At 41.9% G+C, this 22,029-nt stretch overlaps 1 protein-coding gene across 1 annotated transcript; it reads right to left on the bottom strand.

Annotated features, from left to right (window-relative positions):
- Window positions 1-19,118: 19,118 nt before the first annotated feature.
- On the bottom strand, window positions 19,119-20,231 carry LOC119650121 (brachyurin-like). The gene is made up of 4 exons (XM_038052647.1): window positions 19,905-20,231; window positions 19,666-19,838; window positions 19,503-19,601; window positions 19,119-19,441 (listed from the first exon to the last, which is right to left on the bottom strand). Exons 1-4 carry the CDS (start codon window positions 20,183-20,185, stop codon window positions 19,140-19,142), a joined length of 855 nt encoding a protein of 284 aa, XP_037908575.1. The 5' UTR covers window positions 20,186-20,231; the 3' UTR covers window positions 19,119-19,139.
- Window positions 20,232-22,029: the final 1,798 nt, after the last annotated feature.

Here is a 22,029-nt window from a genome sequence, read left to right as displayed (position 1 = left end):
TCTACTGTGAAAATAAGATATATAGTAAAATCTGGATAATTCTCCGCATGCTGGTCCCAAGCCCAGAAAAAGGAGGAGGGTTTGAGCCGAAGTACTTTGTACTATCACCGACAGAACAAAAAAAAATGCTGACATTAGGAAAAGGGATAAATAAATTGTAGTTGGAGATTCTCTAATATGCTCAATCCTAACTGACGTGCCTTGTCACAGGTCCCGTCACAGGCGGCGAAGAAAATGCATTCAATATTGTTCAAAACAAAAACAATCGTGTTGCGATAACCAAAGCCTCAGAAAAATGCTAGGGCCACCTCAGTTGACGCGCGAGGAGACAAGGCGCATCTTGATTAGTACTTTACGAAGCCGGTCTTAGTGTTAACATTTGTTGGAAACGAGGGGGAGCAGACTTTGTTTCATTCAGGTTAATCCGCTATCATTTCTTTCAGCCCGAGACGTTAAGAACTATTCTTCTGTAAAGCTCAACGAACCAAGTATCAACTGCGAGGATTGCACTATAATCCGTCGCTGTAGCAATCTTGGCGTTTCCACCTTGCCAGATATCTTTGGTAAACAATAGGTAGAGTTTCGGACCAAAAAGACTCTTTTGGGAAAACCCTCCTGAACTATTTTTCCTGTCCGAATAGCATACCCGTACTCTGAAGAGTCGATTTTCTAAATATGATTGGATAATCTCATAATATTGTCTCAGTAAGTCTTTGTGTAGTTTGAATTCAATGTTTTTGTGCCAATTCTAACCAAAGCTTGAGCGACGTCCCAAAAATACTTGTTTTCCTCAAAAGCCTTTTCAATTACATTATTGATACGGTGCACCCAATAAATCTTTGAGTATTTAGTCCCAAATTCAAATTGATAGTTGCGAATGAGATGGCGCTCTCAAATGATGTCACAAATTTCTAAGATTATGGGAAGTAGCAAGATTGGCCGTTATAAGATTTGCTGGAGAACGAAACATGGCACACCTGGCCTGAGATGCAATAGACTGGACAGTTTCTAGGGATTAAGGCAGCAGACAACATTCCTTATTAAGGCAGCCGAAAACCGGACACTGGTTGCCCAATCCACTTCCTCGCTTGATTTTAGTAACGGATAGTGCAACTGTGGCCTTCTGATACAATATCGGCGATTAGATTTTCAAGCGGTCTTCTATTGGACCAATTATTTTGAGTAGTGCACTCCTCCGCCATTTGCTGGATATCAGGAATAAATTGTCATACCTCGAAGCCGATGTGAGGTGTCGAATAAAGGTTGAATTCACAGATTAATGAATTCATTCAGTCTTATTCTGAATTTCTCCGGGCCAGCAATAATATTGCATAATTTAGGCATACCTCCCTTCCATATCATTTTCACTAAGAATAAAAAGCACTGGTCTATGATCTGACGGGAGGTGAGATTTTGTTATAAAAATGACAAATAAGTCTGGTGTTTTCATTGCGTCAGTAGGCTAGTAAATCAGTGAATCAGAAGAGCTTAGTGTCGTGCTTTGCTGATTGAAGTCTTTCTTTTACTTCGTCCCATAATCTTGATCATGACCAAGTTTTGGGCAAATTTCCTTCCCTGCTTTGTTAAATTATACCAGTGTCTCCTTTGTGTTATTTACATGCATCATCCGCATAGATCAGTATCTGAAACGGTTTATATTGTAGGGTACCATTATCTTCACTTTGACGTCAACTGACTCATTGTCATTCTGTTAAATTTAATCAGTTCCACTATAACTTTAAGTTCACACTATTTCGCACAGTATCGAGATATAGATACTGTTGTAAGTCTGGTTGAAGTCAATGAAGGTTCGACGGACATTAACGCTATAACAACATTTCTCCAGTATCTACTTCACTGAGAATATCTAATCAACTGTGGAAATTTTTCTTGATATTGACCAACATTTTTTTTAGAGAAAGGGTCTTCCCCCAATTATTTTTAACAGCACATTATATCATGCAGACAACAAAGACATCCCGTTATTGTTCTCGCGGCTGGGTATGCCACCTTTCTTATAAACCTTCCGATAGTTTCGTTAGACTAAATAGTATATATGAACCTTAGTGGTCTGGCAGGTTGCACTCCTCCATTTGTTACCTCTAGGCATTTTTAGTAAATCCTTGACTTCTGCGAGTGTATGTGGTGGGACAAGTTCGTGTACCGCCTACGGTCCTCCAATGTACGGAGATTGGGTTACAGCCTTGAGCACCTCCTCGAAATAATGAGTATATCGACTTTCTACCTGCTCCATGTCTTCGACAAGATTCCCTGCAGCTTCCCTGCAAAATATGGTTCGGGAATCCCTCCGCCTTTTCGTGAATTTGTAGTCGGGTCTTAAATTATGCCCGCTTTTGCTTTCTGCAGACTTTGTCAGCAGTAGATATACATAATTGAAGCTGCAGAAAAGGCGAGTGCAGCAGGCAAAATACGCGTTTGACGGGTGCTCTATCGGCTACATGAACAGAGTTCAGTACAATGCTTCAAGTGCTGGCAGTTTGGACACATAGTGAAGGCTTGCACTAGCTCCTAAGACACATCCAATCTGTGCCGTAATTGCGGGGATGAAGGCCACTTTGCCGACAACAGTATCAGGAAACTGCGTGTTCTGTATGGCAGTCAAAAATAACGACACCGCCCACATGCAGGAAGCAGTAAATGCCCAGCCCAGTTCATGAAAATAAATAATAAATGAAGTTTATCCAATTAAATCTGAATCACTGTCGAGAGGCCCAGGACCTGCTCTCCGAGAGGGTGTTCGAAAGCAATGTCGATGTTGAAATTTTATGTGAATAATTGAAAATCAGCATAGTGGAATATGATGATGATAAAAACAACAAGGCGACCATATGGAGCTGTGGAAGTCGAACTAAAGAAGACATGAAGAAACGCCGGGAGAATGGATTCACACGTACCAAGTTAGGAGGTACCAAGGTAGGAGGTACATTTGTAGGTGCTAGTACCGAGCTTCACGATAGAGGGATTCATGTCATTGTCGGAGAAATTATCCTTCGAAAACATTGCAACCCCAAAATGATAGCCGGCGGCTTCAACACAGGGGCAGAAAAATGAGGTAGCAGAGAAACAAATGCAAGAGGAGGATATTGCTAGAAACTATTTCTGATAGATTGCGTGCCACCAACAGACAGACAGATGGACAGATAAACAGCCGATACAATCCACAAAATAATAGCCGCTGGTTTCAACGCTAGGAAATTAACATAATGGGACATATTAATAGAGACTTTTCACGCCTAAACACGGTACATGTGAACTCTGGAGCAGTCAACACTTTTCGGAAAGAGAATTACAGTCGGTGGTAGACCTCATCTTCGTCAGTGATGCGCTAGCCAAGGACCTGCAGTGGCATGTCAGCGAGGAATACACATACACCAATCATTAGGCTACCATCTTCCAAACACCATAAAGGCGTTTCATGAAGCCAATAGACGGAGCAATGGTAACCAACAAATTTGATGCGGAAATGTTCACTTTATTAACGGGAAGCGCAAAAGAAAAAGTTTCAGAGGTACTGCAATAATTGCAGCCGAAATGTGTTGTCTCCATGCCTTGGCGTAGACCTTTTCCAAGGCGGAATCCCAATTTCTGATGGAATTGAGAAAAGGAGGAATGTCGGAAAAATTGCCTCAAAGCTAGGAGACGCTCCCAGCACTGAAGAAACCGACCTGAGCTCGAGGAGCTTCACATGTAACAGCTATCATGAAGAGCGAAACCGAACATTACAGGCGGATGTGTACCGAAGTTGACTCAGATCTATGGGGTGCGTATATAGGTCGGTGATGTCTTCCCTGTCTTTTCCCACATACACTGAACACTCTCTTCCTATATAATGTAAATTATACAAGGCTTCTGCAGTGGTAGTTGAGGAAGTTCTTGAAGCAGAAAAGAGACTCAATGAAAATAAGATCCCGAGGCCTGGTCGAATTCCAAATATCGCCCTAAAGGTGGCAGTCAAAGCATCACCAAGCATGTTTTTCAAAATTTTTACGAAATTCCCTGGAGAAGGAGAATTCCCTGAGCAATGGAAGGGGTCCGGATAGCTGAGTGGTTAGAGCACAAAGCTGTCGTACGGAAAGTCGCGGTTCAAATCTCACTGGTGGCAGTGGTATTTGTATCGTGATTTGACGTCGGATACCAGTCGACTCAGGTGTGAATGAATACCTGAGTCAAATCAGGGTTATAGTTTTGGGCGAGGGCATTGGTGACCACATTGCCTCCTACAGGGTACTGTAATCCTGTAGTATACCGTTACGTTCTTGAATGAAGTGCTCTGACACACTTCAAGATCCTGATTTAATATGGATTGTTGTGCCAACGATTATTATTATTATAATGGAAGTTACAAAGGCTTATATTCATTCAGAAGTCAGGTTAACCATTGGGTGACTTCTCTTCATATATGGACCGTTAAGTGTGGTCAATACCATTGGCAGACTATTCGAACAAGTGATATATAGTATAATAGATTGCTCCCAATTGCAGAAATGGAAGGAGGGCCTTCTGATGAGAAATTTGAATTTTGTAAGGCGAGATTAACCGTCGCCGCAATTAATATGCTGACTGGATTGGCAAAGAAGAAGAAAAATACTATTCAGAGGGAACACCTGATGTGAAGAATGCGCTCTGTGTACACTGTTTTCGAATTTCTCCTGAAGAGAAAGCTGTACTACAACTCGGACGATGGATTGAAAATATTCTCGACAATTTGCGGTATGATACAAAGTTATATATATATTGAGGGTTAACACTACGCCTTCCCAAGAGCGTGACAACCATTGCCACCAACTGCACTTTGGACATGCCGTGCTTACCAAACAACATCAGGAAAACAACATTCGTATTAGCAAGAAATGCTACCGACGACGTCTAGCGCATTTCAATGCAGGCTGGTACTTCGGGAATCTACCGCAGAATGGCAAAAGAGATGGGACGGGTCCCAAACTGGTCATTGGACATACAGCATCATTCCGGGCATTCGAAGATGCATTGAACGCCGGAGAATTGAATGACGAGCTGACTCAACTGTTGAGCGGTCATGGAGGTTATCGTGCAAAATGAGTTAATCTAGTTGAAAATGTGAAGCATCTTGTGTTTGATTGCCCCAGGTTTACTGTGCCCTAGACAAGATTGGCAGCTGTCGCAAATAGGCTCTTATCACCTGAAAATATTGTATAATTCATGATGGAGCATACAGAGGCTTGAAAACAATTTGAAAAAATGTTAGCAAAGATTCACGAGCATCTTAGGCTGCAAGAATTCCTAAGAAAAGAAGACAGAGGGAGTACCACAACGAGCCGCAGCTAAGAACTGATCCAGCCTTGTAACGCAACGCTTTGCAGCAGTTCCACGGGGAGAGTGGAAGGAGGTGAATTTAGTGAGTAAATGTCTCACATAAGTATATGAGAAGATCCAGCAGTAAGGTTCGAACCTTTCAACCTTTCAATGATGGAAAAAGGGACAGACAGACATTGAATCAATTTTAATAAAGTTTTCATCTTCATAGTTTTATCGGCTATGATTTTCGACCCTAAATAGAAATTATCAATGGCTTCAAAGTTGTGGTCTCCTATCTTTATTGTTCTCATTTGACCAGTGCTGGTTGCAGGGTTCTTCTTCCCATAATATCAATATTGTCAGAATAGGTCAGTAGTCAGGTGGACTTGAAGAGGATGGTGCCTCTCACATTTACATCTGCATCGTGAGTCTCTTTCTGGAGGGAGGTTAAAGAGGACGCATGATAAGACATCCCCTTATCTTAGACCATTGTTGATGTTAAATGGTCTCGATAGTGATCCTGTTGCTTTTATCTGGTCTTGCAGTCAGCCTAGTCAGTCCCTGGCTATTCTGTCATAGGTGTCTTTTAAACCGATGAAAAGATGCTGCAACGGATGGTCATATTGCAGCAGTTTTTCCATCGCTTGCCGCTGAGAAAAAAATTTCCTAAAGTGAAGCCTTTTTGGTATGGACCAATGATGTTCTGGGCATATGGTGTCATCCGGCCTAGCAAGGTAGTGGAGAATTTTCATAGGTGGTAGTCAGCAACGTGGTACCTCTATAATTGTTACACAGTGTGATCTGTTAGCTGCGGTTATTGCGGAATTCGTTACCGCCTTAAAGGTGTTAAGGAGGGCTGTGTTGTGAATGGCTTCAGTATTCATTATCACCTGATTGCCAGAGGGGATTTAGTTGGTGTTGTAATTCAAGCTCGGAGCACTTTGCCAAGGAGGTAGTATCCGAGTCTATATTGCCCTCTTATCCGTTCTGACATTCACCAAGGCTGAGAGGCGGCGGCGTTCGATCAGCACGTGGTCAATTTGATTGAAAGTTGTTCCGAGTGGCCACGTTTGTTTCCGCGAAAACCAGGTACTTGCAACAACCATTTCGTGCGATACTACTAATTCAATAATCCGCAGTCCGTTATCATCGGTATCCTTATGTAAGTTATGGGAGCCGGGATCCGTTCTTATTTGACTCTTGAAACCTCCAAGTATGATTTTGATTTCATATCTAGGAAAGGCTTCGCTTTTTGTCTAGCGCATCTCCTGCAGCGCTTTTACACCATCCTTGTATTGGGACAGGGCATCGGCTAACTGCTGAGCAGAATTCGATCTGTACAGAGAGCGCACATTGCATGAGAGTTGCAAATCGTTAATCCGTTGTCGTTGTCGGGTTCGTCGTTTTAATGTCCATCCTGTTCGAGGCTCCTTGTGTGACTTAGTAATATCGGTTTTCCGGGTTGGGTTGTCAGCCCTACCCAACAATTTGGTCTGTTTTTAGGAGCGGGAGACTGTTACTGGTGTCAGCTGCAATAAACCTTTTCTTCTAATGAATCAGATTAAGAATTAGATTATTTCTCCCCGATCAATCTTTTAAGGTGTTGTAGTAATTCTTCGTGTATTTTCTACGTATGGTAATACCTACAGTAAACAGTTGAAGCATATTAACGGCCTTGCAAACTGGTTGATTTACCACTTTTTGAAAAGAAGATAGGCAGGGTGATTTAAAAAGTGCAAAAATAGGAGTGCAGTGTAGGCAGTCACTGAATATTAAAGTAACTGAAGGACAGGATAACATTAAAGAAGAGGTAATATATTAATTAGAAAAATAAAGTTGGTAAGATACTTATGTCAAAACTTGCGACTGGATTTATATTGAGTCTATTATTTGATATCTATTGTGCGTACGAGGCGTCATGATAAACTGATAACAAGATAATCAAAATAGTATTAAAATAGCATAAAATGAATAATGATGAAAGTGAAGTGACAAGACATGACTGGAAATAAAAATGGATCTACACCAATAAAGACGATTTACGTCCAAGATAATGATTTCGTAGAAATGTATATTTGAAGAGGTATTGAAAGATGTACAAAGATAAATATTTTATTCCGTTGTAAATGCTGACTTGAAAGCGCAATTGATAACACTTTTGATTATACGTCCTCTAATGTCTAACAATATCCATTCTATAGCTATTGTGCGTCGTCGTTTATCGATTTCTTAAAACTATAAAATCGACATACAAGCTAAATATTATCAAATTTAGATGTCTTTTTGAATGAGTTGTGCGAAATCATTGCCTCTCGTATATAATTACTTAAAAAAGGTTTTATTCTGTTGTCACGAAATTTGGTGAGAATGTATGCTCAGCTTCCACAAACTGAGTCCGAAAATTACCTTTGAATTTTTATAATACGTAAATCTTGGCTCTGTAACATTATGTTTACTTAAAGGGGTCATCTCGCATGTCGGATCCGCGGAATCGAATTTTTTTTGCATCAATTGTATCTAGATATAGTGTGGAATATATGGGCAAAGTAATTTTTTGATATTAGGGGTCGTTCGGAAATTATAGTGTTAAACACGTGGTAATTCACATGCCAGATTTATGTCGATCGCCATAATAAAGCTGGTATTTATCAGTCCGAATGATGTTCGAATAACTTCGCTAAAAGGACAAGAATTGAAGCCAAGGCTGTACATGTGTTTTTTAAGAAAGCTAAGGTTTATGAACTAGGTATAGCAGATTAATGGTCAGTTAAGATTTTATGGCTAAAAATCGTATTCTACTTTTTAAATGCGTTCTCGAAACAGCATGTTGAAAATCGGCTGCCAATCTATCCAACGAAATTCTCTGAAATTTTGGTTCGCAAACTAGGATAATTGCGATCCATTCAGTAGTTTTTTTTTATTTTAAGCCTTAAGAAACACCAAAATTCACAAAAGAAAGTTTAAGTTTAGCCACGCCTAGTTTATGGACTGTAGTTAAGTCTGTACGTTAAAATGCTATTTACTTGTTTTTTCTTAAAGATGATCACAGCGCCCTCTAGCGTGGCAGCAGAAAAAACACCTTTTTTGGAAATGGGTGTATAAAATGCTTTGTATTTCAGTAACCAACTATGCGATCAGGCTGTAAATATTAATAAATCTATGGTGAAAAATTCATATTTGTATCTTTATCCAGTTCTTCGCAAAAAATTTCTAAAAAAAGCAAAAAAAAACGGCTTTCACACGGGATGACCTCCTTAAATGGAGAGGATGTCCATATTTGGGGGAGAGGACCAACAAGTTAAAAATAACCAGAACAAGAATACTGTCACTCTTTCCAGAGCCATTGGGCCCGAAATTGTAAATTTTGACAATTCATTATAAAAGCATTGGTGCCTAAAAGTTAATGGAAATTTTCTTTACTTTTACTTAGATTATTTAGATTTGAATTTTTATTTTATACCATTTTAGCATTTTATTGGTTGGTTGGTTATTGTTTGCGTCCAGATGGCTGTCATAGCGAAAGATTGCGGTTCAAATCTCACCGGTGGAAGAGGGATTTGTTATCGTGACTGGATGTGGAGACCAGTAGACTCAGCTGCAATTGAGTACCTGAATCAAATCAGGGTATTAACTTCGGGCGAGCGCAGTGCTGACTACATTGCCTTCTAGTATTCCATTACGATCTTCAATGAAGTGCTTTTACACACTGCAAAGCCCAACGATTATTATTATTAATTTATTGGATATTTTATGCCGATATTAGATGCTTCAAAATGACGTATCCACTAGCGCTCTAATACCATACGAAATGGAAGGTTCCAACAGTAATATACTATTATTAACTTAATTTGAACAGATATCGATATGGAGAGTATTTTGAGGCCTGGGCACCATATAGAGGCCGCTTCATGATTTTTTTCAGATTTTTCGGGTGGGTAGTTTCTGAGAATGGGTCCGTTAAAGAAATAATCACTTTCCACTCCTCCCACACCCCGCTTTTTTAACAAATATCAGAACTAAGACCGGCTTCCAAAAATTTCTAATCGAGGCCTTTCATTTGATACCCCACATGACTATATTTGGTAAAAAAAAATTCTTACACCCCCCCTTTTACATGTATGGGGACACCCCTAAATCTCAACGTAGAAGGATATCACTCACTGCATGTCTGGGGGTCCAGAGGTCCCACCTACTCACCAAATTTCGTGTCAATCGGTATAGCCGTTTCTGAGAAAAATGCCTGTGGCAGACAGACAGACATTGAACTGATTTTAATAAGGTTTTGTTTTGCAAAGAAAACCTTAAAAAGGAAGCACGCAAACATCCCTTCAGTTCTCACACTCAGGACGAATGCCCTTTTTCGGAATCATAACTGCCATCCTGTTCTTCCACACAATAGGAAAAAATCCGGCCACGGCTATGTATGTAATGGATTCAAAGAGCCGCACGTGTAGGTGCTACCGGCGCTCTGCATTCCTGCCCGGTAAGTGCTCTCAATGCATTCCTACACCTCTTCTCCCTAAACTTCTACATTAAATACGTTTTAGGGTGGAGTGCTGTACAACCACGTGATTGTATTCTTCTCGGACTGATCAAAGATGATCTGTGGAGTAGTTGCGGGAGTTTTCTGGGATACACATAGTGTATTCGAGTCGTGCGGTCTCCCCAGGATTCGTCAGTGTATTCCAAGTAAAAGTACTGGCGCTACGGAGAGCTTATCAATGGTTGCGGCATGATCCGAGCGTAGCATAGCCATTCCTACCAACAGCCAGGCGACCGTAAAGACCTTATATTCAACGGCGACATCCTACAGGTTGGTGGGGCAGTGCAGAAACGCGCTTAACAGTCAGGGCGACACGGTCAAGGTCACCCTTCTCTGGGTTCCCGGTTATAGGAACACAGAGGAGAATGAACGGACTAACAAACTAAATAAGCGAGGCTCTGCACTTGGCAGTCCCTCCACGGGCACTGTTCGTTCCGGGTAGCGACTGTCAAGGGAGGAATCTATTTGCACTACTTAGTTGCCGCAAAGACTAGGGCGACGAAAAACACCTCCCCAATCCAGGGTGTCATGCAAACCGTGCCCATTGGATAGTTTGCTGTTGGCGATAATTGACCGTATTCGAACGGAGCCTCTTTGACACTTGGCCGCGTCAGTGAGTAATTTAGACCTTGCAGGCGGCTCCTAGCTCCTACACCCGTCGGAATCAAATGAGTACCAGTAATAAAATAAAAAAGCTATAGCCAATGAAACGGGACCCCCTACCGCACACAAACTCGTTAACCAGGCGGAGGCACAGTCAAGAAAGGAGAAGTTGGGACGTCAAACACTTGATCCAAGGTCAACTTCGGTATACGGCGAGAACAAGAAACAGAGACTAGCAAAAGCACGTCTGAGGTAAATATATCAAACGTCAGGAAGGAGACAGGTTTCAGTGGTGCAGGTGCTAGATAATACCTTCGCTACCTGGAGGAAGGCCTGAAACCAAAAGAGGCCCTTAAGAAGGCTCAGGATAGACCTAAGCTATCTTTATCGGAGCTAAGAGCCAAGAGGGGAGAAAACCCGGTCAGGGGTGAAGACAGGAATCAGGAAGCCCGCCATTAGCTATGCTATTGCGGTCAAGGGTATTCGACTGGCCATATTGCCAAAAATGTTTCCCGAGCAAATACTCACTCGTGAGGAGAAGGAAACCATCGAAGATCTTGTCATCACCCTGATGTGCGAGGGATGGACTGTGAAACTTGTATTGGTGGTCTGCTCGACGGTAGACACTGCAGAGGGGCTTAGTGCCATAGTTCCTAAATCGGCAGGCTACGAGGAGCAGAACTGCGAACATGTGCTGGGGATGATATACCAGGAGCACACATAGTGACAGTGTTTCTCACAAACGCCGCTACAATAGATATGGAAGATCTTATGAACCTCCTAATCGCTCAGAATGAGGATCTCCATACGCGATTCTGGAGAGTCTTTAGAAGCAAAGTAGAGGGCAAGGGTAAACTCCTCAAGATCGGGGTAGATGACCGATCCCTGGAGGCAATCGCACGACGGAGTTGCCATATCAACTATCGATTTGGCAACATATCTGTGTATGTGCGCAAAATTTCGAAAGACATAGAGGCGGAAAGGACTAGATCAACCAGTGAATAGCAGAAGTTGGACGACATAGACCTAGGACTTCTAGGGTTCAGGGTGGACAGGGACGCACAGTAAAACGCCATGTCAGTGGAGGAGGAGGATACTCCGACAGCGGAGAAAACTTCCAAACAATAGCGGAGCCTATGATCAGCACTGAGATAGCCCAGATAAACCTAAACCATGCGAAAGCTGCATACGCGGTAATTGCAAGGACAAGTTCCAAGCAGAATATTGGAATAGTTCTGGCTTAGGAGCCCTGGATGTAGCGGGGCAGATTCGTGGTCTGTAAGGAGGAAGCATGCAGGTAACTTGGGACTGCTCTTGTGAAACATTAAGAGCTTGCATAATTCTTGAACGTAATTTAAAATATATATGCCTTTGAGAGTTCCTGACCGGGGACCTTGTGGCTATCCAGGTCTCATTGGAGTCGAGCATTCTTTCCACCCCAAATCATATACAACTATATTAGAACCAACTTTCTAAAGCTTAATCCTCAACATCAGTGTAGATGAACTGCGAGGGATGTACTACGAGATGCCATAGAAACAAAAGAAATAGCGCTGTGTGCGTTTTTGGATATCGAAGGAGTATTCGACAGCACATCGCACAGAGATGCAAGATGCCCTAAGCCACAAGGGCGTGGGAAACACCTTAGTATTCTGGATGGGTAAAATGCTTGAGAGTGGGCAAATGGAAGTACCGACAGGTACAAATTCTATAGCCATGAATACTACTCAAAGTTGTCCACAGGGCGGGGTACTATTTCCACTTATATGGAGTATGGTAGTGGATGAACTCCTGGACGTGCTAACAAATATTAGAATATAGGTTCAGGGTTACGCTGACGACATTGTTCTAATCTGTAGGCGCAAATATGAGGATATAGAGGTAGAATCGAAACTGGATTAAGGGTTACTAGTGCAAAGAGACTGAATACGCTCGGCTCGTCTAACAAGGTCTCTGGGTTTTAGACCATGTTGGGTTAGAAGGCAATGAGGCAGCCGACGAACTAGCCAAGAAGGGAGCATCAACGCCTTTACACGGGTCAGAACCCTTCTGTGAAATTGGAAACGGTTTCATGGCTATGACATTAAAAAATGAAGAGGAACGCTTGAGGGAACTATTCTGGGCGGGCCTACCAGGGATGGAATAGTCCAGGGTGCTTATTGGGGGATACGAACCCATGCGTACAAAGGATTGCTTAAATCTCATGAAAGAAAAACCTCCGAATCAGAGTGGGAATTCTCGCTGGTCACTGCCGGCGAAACTATCACCTAGGGAAGCTAAGGATATCTACGGGTACTGCCTGCAGGTTCTACGCAGAGTGTGATAAAAGCTCTATACGCGTTCTGAGACAGTGTCCGACTCTTCTGCAAAGTAGGCCGAGGCATCTGGGAGAACCACTAACACCAGATGCAAAGTTGAAAGATCTGAAAGTAGGGAATATACTAAAATTCTTAACGGTTATAGGGTTGCTTGAGATGCAATGATTAATAGACACAGTATAACCAGCAAAAGGGGCAAAATTGTTCTTTAAGGGCACGGTGCGACTTTCCCTTAACAAAATAACAATATGTTGCCGCAGTCTCCAAATGGCGAAGGCTCAAAACCTATGCCTAGTCGAGAAGAATTCGGCCCGCCTACATAAAAGCACGATTGCTAGAGCTTCTGTGCCAGACGCGTGCCAATGCATGAACGATTATGGTGACCTGCACGGGGCACTGACCTATAATATATATAGAGATTTCGTTCCTGAGCTGCTTTTTCTACATGATTCCCCTTTGATATGGAACTCCATATTCGCATTAAACGGATTTACTATCATTCCCTCGTAAAGATGGTGCTCCTCATTTGCTAGAATATTGATAGGAACTATTCGCACGTTAACTCACACTGCTTTACTCAATGGCTTCATAAATCCACTGCACGCTCGAAACACTATGAGACGGTCAAACTTACTTTTCTCTGGGTGGGGCCAATTCTCCCTCTCAATCAAGAGTTGCACTTACTAGATTGGGTCATGTCTAGCCTGCCACGAGCGGCCTGAGATTGCGTCCCAGTCTCCAAATTTTACAGATCGTCCTTGGTTTGCAACTCAGTCGCCTTGAATCACTCTGTCAAGTAATTAATCAACAATTTGGAGACGACTCGGCACGCACCGCAGTCTTCCATGTGGATATTGACAATGTTGTTTTACTGTGGTTGGTGAAAATAACAGCCCTAATCTTTTCTTGTATCAGGTTCTGTTTCACCATTCGTAATCATCCCTCTATGTAGAGTGGATGGAGATAATAAATGTCTGGTAGTGGATGTCATGTTACCCTCTGCATCTTGAGTTGATCTAATAATACGTATATGTTCCGTAAATCCCATTACCTCATAGCATAATGGACACGTATTCGACCTCATCTATTCCTCGGAGACTTGGGTTCTTAGCAAGAAGAATTGCGAACTCTTGGCCGCGTTCGAGAGAAGAATCCTCAGAAGGATCTATAAGCGATACCATGACCGTCAGGTTGTGGATAAAATCCGGCTCAATAGGTTACGGTGGGTGGATCACTTAATCAGTATGGATGAGGATGATCCCACCCGGAGAGTCTATAAGGGCACTATCTATGGTAGAAAAAGAAGACAAGGCAGATCCTGCCTAAGATGAAGCGATGGCGTAGGCCAGGACGCTAGACAGCTTTTAGTGATATCGAATTGGTGGACCTCGGCGCAAAATCGGGATGTCTGGAGTTCCTTATTAAGGCAGGCCTAGACCGGATACCGATTATTGCGCCGTTGATGATGATGATGATTTGAAGCTTGTTCTCAATTTGCGATAGCAACATTACTCAATGCTACTGGCATCCCGATTGCTGGCTCCTTGCTATACAGCCTCAATGTAGCCTGATTATCGTTGCAGATTGTAATGGACCTGCTCTCTAACCTTTCGTTAATTGCCTGAAAAGCCACCGTATGTTGTCCCAAGACAAAAGCCCAATTCTCGTATTTAGCTGAAAAATAAATTGCTCCCCGTATTTAGCTGAAATATAGATGCTTCAAAGCTTTTTTCTATTTTGCGCCCTCAGTGTATTCTTTACATTCTCCCGGTTTATCCCAGTTTTCTCTGTGTTTGAAGATAACAAACAAATGTATAAATCTGAATACCAAAAAGCGACGGGATTTAGGTCTCCTATGATCTTTGTCAGCGCTTTACGCCTATTGTTTCCTTATAGACCTAAACGAATGAGTTTATATATCAGTGCAGGTCATACCTCGACATACGCTTCCTTGGAGTACCTTTCGTTTCACCTTAACTCACTATACAAAGTATGTATCAATGTACATCGGCTTATTAATACTAACATATATACACAGTACCACATAAGGTTTAAGTCCCCATGTCAAAGCAAACGTCGGTCTGCATAGCCCGTGAGTTTATTCCAAAGAAGCTTCTTATCTTGAATAGATATATATATATATATACATTGGGTTGTGGGAAAAGAAATGTCGTATTTTGTCAATAGATGGCGACACTTAAACATATGCTGTGTTGCACTTATCGCATCGGGTCATACTATACGGCGAAGACGACAATCTGTGCTACAAGCGTCTCTTTGATAGTGTTATAATCGTACGCACAGTAGATCTACTATAGGCAGTACCCTTACAAAAATGACCCCACTTGCAAATGTGCTTGCAGAAGCTTATCTGTACACATCAGAGACGCTAAACAAGGAAAAGGCATAATCTTCGTCGAATCGTATTGGTAAGAGAGAGATCGGTGAGCTTTTGCTATTCTGGTACTACGGCGTGCTCACCCATATAGCAAAAAGTTGTTTCACGTATTCACTTATACATAGGCAAAAACTTGCCAATCTCACCAATACTTTGGCAAGTCCGGGCGGTATGTCAAACACAGCTGATTGGGTTTTCGGTACATCTCGCTCATGCTCAAGGGCAAAACAATTTGAAATCGTGTGTACTCGCACTGATTTCCCCCCTTGAGGGGCAAGGGGGAGTGAGGTAGCTGTCTAGTATCTAACTGTGATCGTACGTTTCAGTCTCAAGTTATAGCGCGTCAAAAATGGAGTCCACCAAACAAGAAATTCGTCATATTTTGCGTTTTTACTACCTAAGAGGTAAAAATGGAACGAAGGCTCGGCCTCACACATTTTTGATGACCCACGAGAAGCTATTGGAGCTCGGATGGGATGTCCTATCGCACCCACCATATAGTCCGGACCTAGCCCCAAACCATTACCATCTCTCCTGCTCCATGCAAAACGCTCTTGGTGCTACTAAGTTGGCCTCAAAAGAGGCTTGCGAAAACTGGCTGTCTGAGTTTTTTGCAAATACGGAGGGGGGGGGGGGGGGGGGGGGATAATGAAGTTGCCTTCTAAATGGCAACAAGTTTGCGAACAAAACGGCGTATATTTGATTTAAATTTTAAGTATGTTAAATCAAGCGTCAAATTTAGATCACAAATACGACATTTCTTTTTCCTCATCCCAATATATTTCATTTCTTCGGACAGTTGAAGTATTATTCCCCTACCTCTGAAAGCGAAGACCGCCTAATCCCCAGCTTTATAGGAATAATATCATTGTGGCTTTATTTAGTTTTACTGAAACGGTGCTTGAGGCACAATCTATCAATCAGATCAACGACCGGTGGTCTATTTCTCCACACCGTTCTGAGGTCTCAACCAACAGCTAGCACAGCCACATCATCCATACATATTTGGTCGAGTATCGGCAGATTTTGTAATTCACATTGCAGTAAGTTCATCAACATATTCCTCAGAATAGCGCACTTTCTGAGGAGCAGGCCTTCATGCCTTCTGTTGTCAGATAGCGTTAGCTCAACATAGATCCACTTAATTAAAGTATGAACAGAACCTTGCTATCTGGCGGCATGACAGAGTCAGGTATAATAGCACGCACGTCCAAAGTCCCCTTTAATTCTCACGGACACTCCCATAATGTATATGGCTTTCAGACATGCCTCCACTATCTTTGAAATCAAGGAATACTGATTTTGTGTTTGCGGCCTTAACGCCTTTTCACGAATGCGTCGCTCAACTAGTCTGCCCAAAAATTTAAAAGTTTTTTAAGTTTTGGTATGAAGACTTCCTTAACCTTCTAAAAAGTGGACACCGAGATCAGAGCAAAATATCCGAGAAAAGTACTTCTAGGAAGTCAATTTATTTGCTTTATACCCTATTTTAGCATCATTGTTTAAATGTCATTCATGTCAAGTTTTTACTCTAACGGATAGTCTACTTCCAACAAAGTCAGAATTGATCCAATTATAGAGTTTGTGATAGTATTCTCCAAGGGCTCAGTGCAGCCTTTATCTCGCTCCTTCATCTTCCAGTTCCTCACGATATGTTCCAACGGAATCTCGTTTCGACACTTTTGGTACAGTTTGAACACAAAGATGAAGCCTTGTGTCAACCAAAAGTTGGGATTGCCTATTGAAGCCAATTTAAGGTAGCCTCGTCAGCGCAATTCAAATGGTGGAGCCTATCATCCTAGCTCCAGCATTTTCTGTCCCGCAAAATCATAAATTCTCCTTCTAACATTTTGCAATCCTTAGAGGAAGCTCCCACAGAAGCGGTCAGACATATGGCTGCCTCTTTTGCATACTCCTTTTTTCCTTCTATCTAGCGTGTTAGTATTCGTATGGGAAAGATCAGCTTCATTGGGATCTTCCTTGCTAAATTGACTCCTAATCCTAATGTGGAATAAGGCCCTAGTGTGGGATACAACAGAGCGTTGACATGTAGGTCATACGTTTCTGGAGAGCACTTACATTGACTGAACAGTCTATTGCATTCGGCGTGGATCTCACCGGGTTTACCAGCTTGTCCTCACCTTCCACCGAAATTTCATTCTCTTCGTTGCATATGAAAGTATCAAGAACGTAATGTCCATCGTTTCCCCGCAGCAGAAAATGATTATCATTTTGAACAAAAACCGTGAATAGGTCACTTCAGATGACTTTTGTCCAGGTACTCTATTCATAACAACGCTGTAAGAATTGCTCTCAAGACTGCGGTTCATATTAGATGGCCAATTCCTTGTAGCATTCCTCCTTGCTCCAGCGCATAATCCCCAACTCTAGCTCCTATTGACGCAACCTTCGCATTATTGCCCGATATCTCTCATCATCATCATCAACGGCGCAACAACCGGTATCCCGTCTAGGCCTGCCTTAATAAGGAACTCCAGACATCCCGGTTTTGCGCCGAGGTCCACCAATTCGATATCCTTAAAAGCTGTCTGGCGTCCTGACTTACGCCATCGCTCCATCTTAGGCAGGGTCTGCCTCGTCTTCTTTTTCTACCATAGATATTGCCCTTATAGACTTTCAGGGTGGGATCATCCTCATCCATACGGATTAAATGACCCGCCCACCGTAACCTATTGAGCCGGGTTTTGTCCACAACCGGACGGTCATGGTATCGCTCATAGATTTCGTCATTGTGTAGGCTAATTCTTCGGAGTATTCTTCTCTCGAACGCGGCCAAGAGTTCGCAATTTTTCTTGCTAAGAACCCAAGTCTCCGAGGAATACATGAGGACTGGCAAGATCATAGTCTTGTACAGTAAGAGTTTTGACCCTATGGTGAGACATTTCGAGCGGAACAGTCTTTGTAAGCTGAAATAGGCTCTGTTGGCTGACAACAACCGTGCGCGGATTTCATCATCTCTCTCCCTTAACTATAATTCCGATCTGTTTCCGCGGACTCCACAAACATGCATAGAAAGGGGGCGGGTGAAATTTTTTTCACCAAGTATTGTAGTGTCGAGTATCAAATAGAAGGTCCCGATTAATACTTCTCTAAGCCGATATTAGTTTTGCTCTTGGTTGCAAAGTGGAGGAGTGAGGGGGGCCGAAAAGAGTCAGCTACTTCAAGGACCCATTCTCAGAAACTACCCAACCAAATATTTGGTTTCGACCTCAAAATATTCTCTACACCGATAGCGGTTTAAATGAAGTTAATAATAATATTCACTATAAGCATATATTTGAACAATTGACCGAGATCCTCTCTTAAGTTTCTTCCAGGATTACCAAGTTTTGCAGTATAAAGACTATACTATAGAGCACGATACTACTATTATAAGTTTGGTGGAAATCGCACTATTACTAACAGAGTTATAACAGGTTGAAATTGCCACTGTTGCGCAAATCATTTGCGTTCGAAGGCTTCAAATGTCAGTATCGTACTAAAGTGAAAGTCTGACAAACTAAGTACATCAACAATCAATGAAACAAATGCCCAAATTACACAAAACCTTTTATACCTGAAGCGGTTAGCTTTTGGTTTCTCGACTTGTAAATTTTTACGCAAGATATATCATGATTTTCTGGTGTAGTCCTTGATAAGGTATCGATTTTCTCTGTGATTCCCCTAAACTTCAATCTCCGGCGCTGGCACATAAAGCTATAAAGTGGGTTTGTCTTTAGGGAAAATTGCTCCCTGATTCCGCATGCGATCCAGCCTGTAGTAACTAATTTAAGTACACTAAAGCTTCTATTCTCCAAACTTTCAACCATTTTTAATATTATTTAGCTACTTAATAGCCGATGATATCTCAAATAAAGAGCCATAGCCGAATTTTTTTTTTTTAACTCTAAAACAAAGCAAATTTCGCTTTTAAACAAATTTATTGAATTTAATTTTCCAATAAAAGTAAGTTTTAAACATTTTACAATCCAGCATTCGACTTGATCCAGCTTAAGTAGGAAGTAACGCGGGTGAATACAGCTGGGTATCCCTTCTGGCATCCAGATGCGCTTCCAAATGAAGTTAGACCAACGATAATCCTCTTATCGCCACTGCCATAAGCCAATGGACCACCGGAGTCACCATTGCAGGTTGATTTCTTATCAGCGCCTGAAGTGCAGATGTTGCTGTCACGAACATAGGATCCGAAGTAGTTCTGGCAAGCGGAGTTAGAGATGACAGTGAGATCGACATAACGAAGATCAGCAGAAACACCAGTGGCACCTAAATGGTAGAAAATATTCATTAAAATACTGTTCGAGTTATCTGTTATAATTTTTCATACTATCGGAAGTTCTTCCCCATCCGGAAGCGACACAAACGTCTTTATCGAAGGTCTTGGACGCGTCGGATGCTGGTGGCAAATCGATGACCTTAATATTTGCTAAAAGCGAAAAACATGGGTTTGAATTTGTATTTGGGCGGCAAAGAAAAATATAGAGACTTACTTCCAAGACGAGCTTTTTCTGGGAGCTTGATCAAAGCAATATCGTTGACCAAGGTGTTTGCGTTCCATCCTGAGTGAATAACGAAGTTAGACTTGCTAACGGAGATGATTTGACGACCGGATTCGCTGGATTGGATCTTCAATGCTCCGAGGTAGACAGAAGCAGCTGAGGCACTTTAAGTTTGCAGAAAATAAGTTCATGACCAGGTGAAATCACTTAAATTGATTTCTTCAACATACCCATCAACGCAATGAGCGGCAGTGAGGACAACATTATCTTTGATGAGTGAACCACCGCAGAAACTTTGTCCCCCACTGACGGTAAGAATAAGTCCAACTTGGTATGGAAATTGTCCGGCGGAGGCTAGAGATCCTCCAACAATACGCCCACTGCCGGGTAAACCTCGGAAGATCGGTTCGAGTCCTTTTGGATAGACTTCGGTGAAAATGATGTTGTCCCAATCAATATCTTGGCAACTTGCCACAACGACGACGGAAAGAATAACTGCAAGGAACTTCATGTTGAGCCCAAGAAATCAACCTGCTACTGTTGTGCTTTTTGATGCGCTCCAGTATTTATACTTGATTGATTGAGGGGTTGTTCATAAATAGGTGCGCAGACGAATGACAACTTGCCAAGATATAATCATGATGAGACAATCAAAATAGTATTCGCTGATTTATGAATGGAATAAAGTGAGAAAACATGAAAAGAACGTAAGCAGATTTGCTATGCGATAGTTTACCCACGTGACAAAACAATCGAAATTCAGATTCCGACGAATAAGCATTATTTGAAGTAAAGATTTGAAATCAAGTTCCAAGATAAATGTCTGTCATTAAATTGTATGGCTGCGAATATACCGGCCGAGCTTCGTAGGAGAATTCATATTGTGAATTGCTAATAGAAAAAAATCTTGGGTCGACAAATGTGGGCTAAATTGAGCTCGGCAATCATTAATACTTTGACAGTTTCTTATCAAAGGCATCCCCTTTTTCTCAACAATTTCATTTTCACATTTTTAAACTCATTACTAAATATTCCATCTTTTTACCTTACTACTCGTTTTATGGTTTTTGAAATAGCCCAAACATAATATTGTAAGCAACAGTTCGAGTGACCACATATTCCAATATTCAGAATTTACTATCGGGAAATCTTGTAGATATCAGATTTTTCCTCTTCTATATCCTTAGGACAACATATATACAATTACTCAAAAAGAGCAATTATACAAAAAGAGCAATACAGGTCTGAAACCGAAAGGGTTGTTTGGTACCCTCGAGGAGGGCGAAATCTGGAAAACGTTTTGTGACCCAACACCAACTACTACCGAATCCTGTCGTCTAGGTGGTGAATGCTGATAGTTCTTTCTGAACGAAAAATTGCAGACCAAGAGCGCTGAAAGTGAGTTTTTCATTTCTCCAGACTGCCTTTTGGGGATAGCTAACAACTTTACATGGAAAACGACTAATACGACGTCACGAAAATTGCCTCGGACTGGATTGACTATACAACGACGCACTCCGCAAGGAAAAAAGATAAATGATTTGCGCATTTTCTCATGCTAAGTGTGCTCCCTGCACAGTTCGAAAACTGCTCAATGGCTTGCCGATATCCTGTCCCAATTTAAGGCTTTACAATAGACGGATAGGACAGGAACGGTTTCATAGAGAAGAGCCACTACACCATACACGATATTACAGTGACCACCCGGTAAATTATGTGCTCAGAGTAGGTTCCCCAGTCAGCCCAAAAAAGAATGCTGCTGTTATTGACTTTAGAAGCATAAGCGAGCGGTTTTGCGGACTGCGCTTGCAAGATAAATTTCGAAATATAAGCCATATTTAAGTCTTATTTAACCTTCTACGAGGCGGTATGATATCATAGTATTAAAATAATACAATTTTAACAGCCAAGTAGGGACGGACCCCTTTTCCAGTGATATCTCGGCTTTTATAGCTTGCATAAAACTAGCAATGACAACGAACTGTGAGTTAATCAACTAGCAGTGTTATACGAAATGGTGGAAGTACCTGGAAAGAGGGCCACAAACATGTCTAGGTTTTCCCAGACGGAACCACTTTCAATGAATTTGACCACGTGTTAATGGAACGCCACCACTTCTCAGCTTTAATGGATGTCAAAACATGTAGAGACCAATATAGATTTGGGTAACTATCTCGTCAGCATACTGCTTCTGCTACTGCTACAAACTGATCGAATAACAAAACTGACTCGGATTCCCCTTGATAATCAGATGAGAATGAGCACTGAATCTTTCTATAACAAAATCTTCCATAGTACCTACTTTTAAGAGCGAAATGTTTGCCGCAATAACTGCAGCTAACAAAGGTCTTGGCG

Source organism: Hermetia illucens, chromosome 2, assembly GCF_905115235.1.
Source record: "Hermetia illucens chromosome 2, iHerIll2.2.curated.20191125, whole genome shotgun sequence".
Lineage (NCBI taxonomy): Eukaryota > Metazoa > Arthropoda > Insecta > Diptera > Stratiomyidae > Hermetia > Hermetia illucens.
Note: the sequence above shows the minus strand (reverse complement) of the source record. Positions and strands in the feature narration are given on the sequence as shown.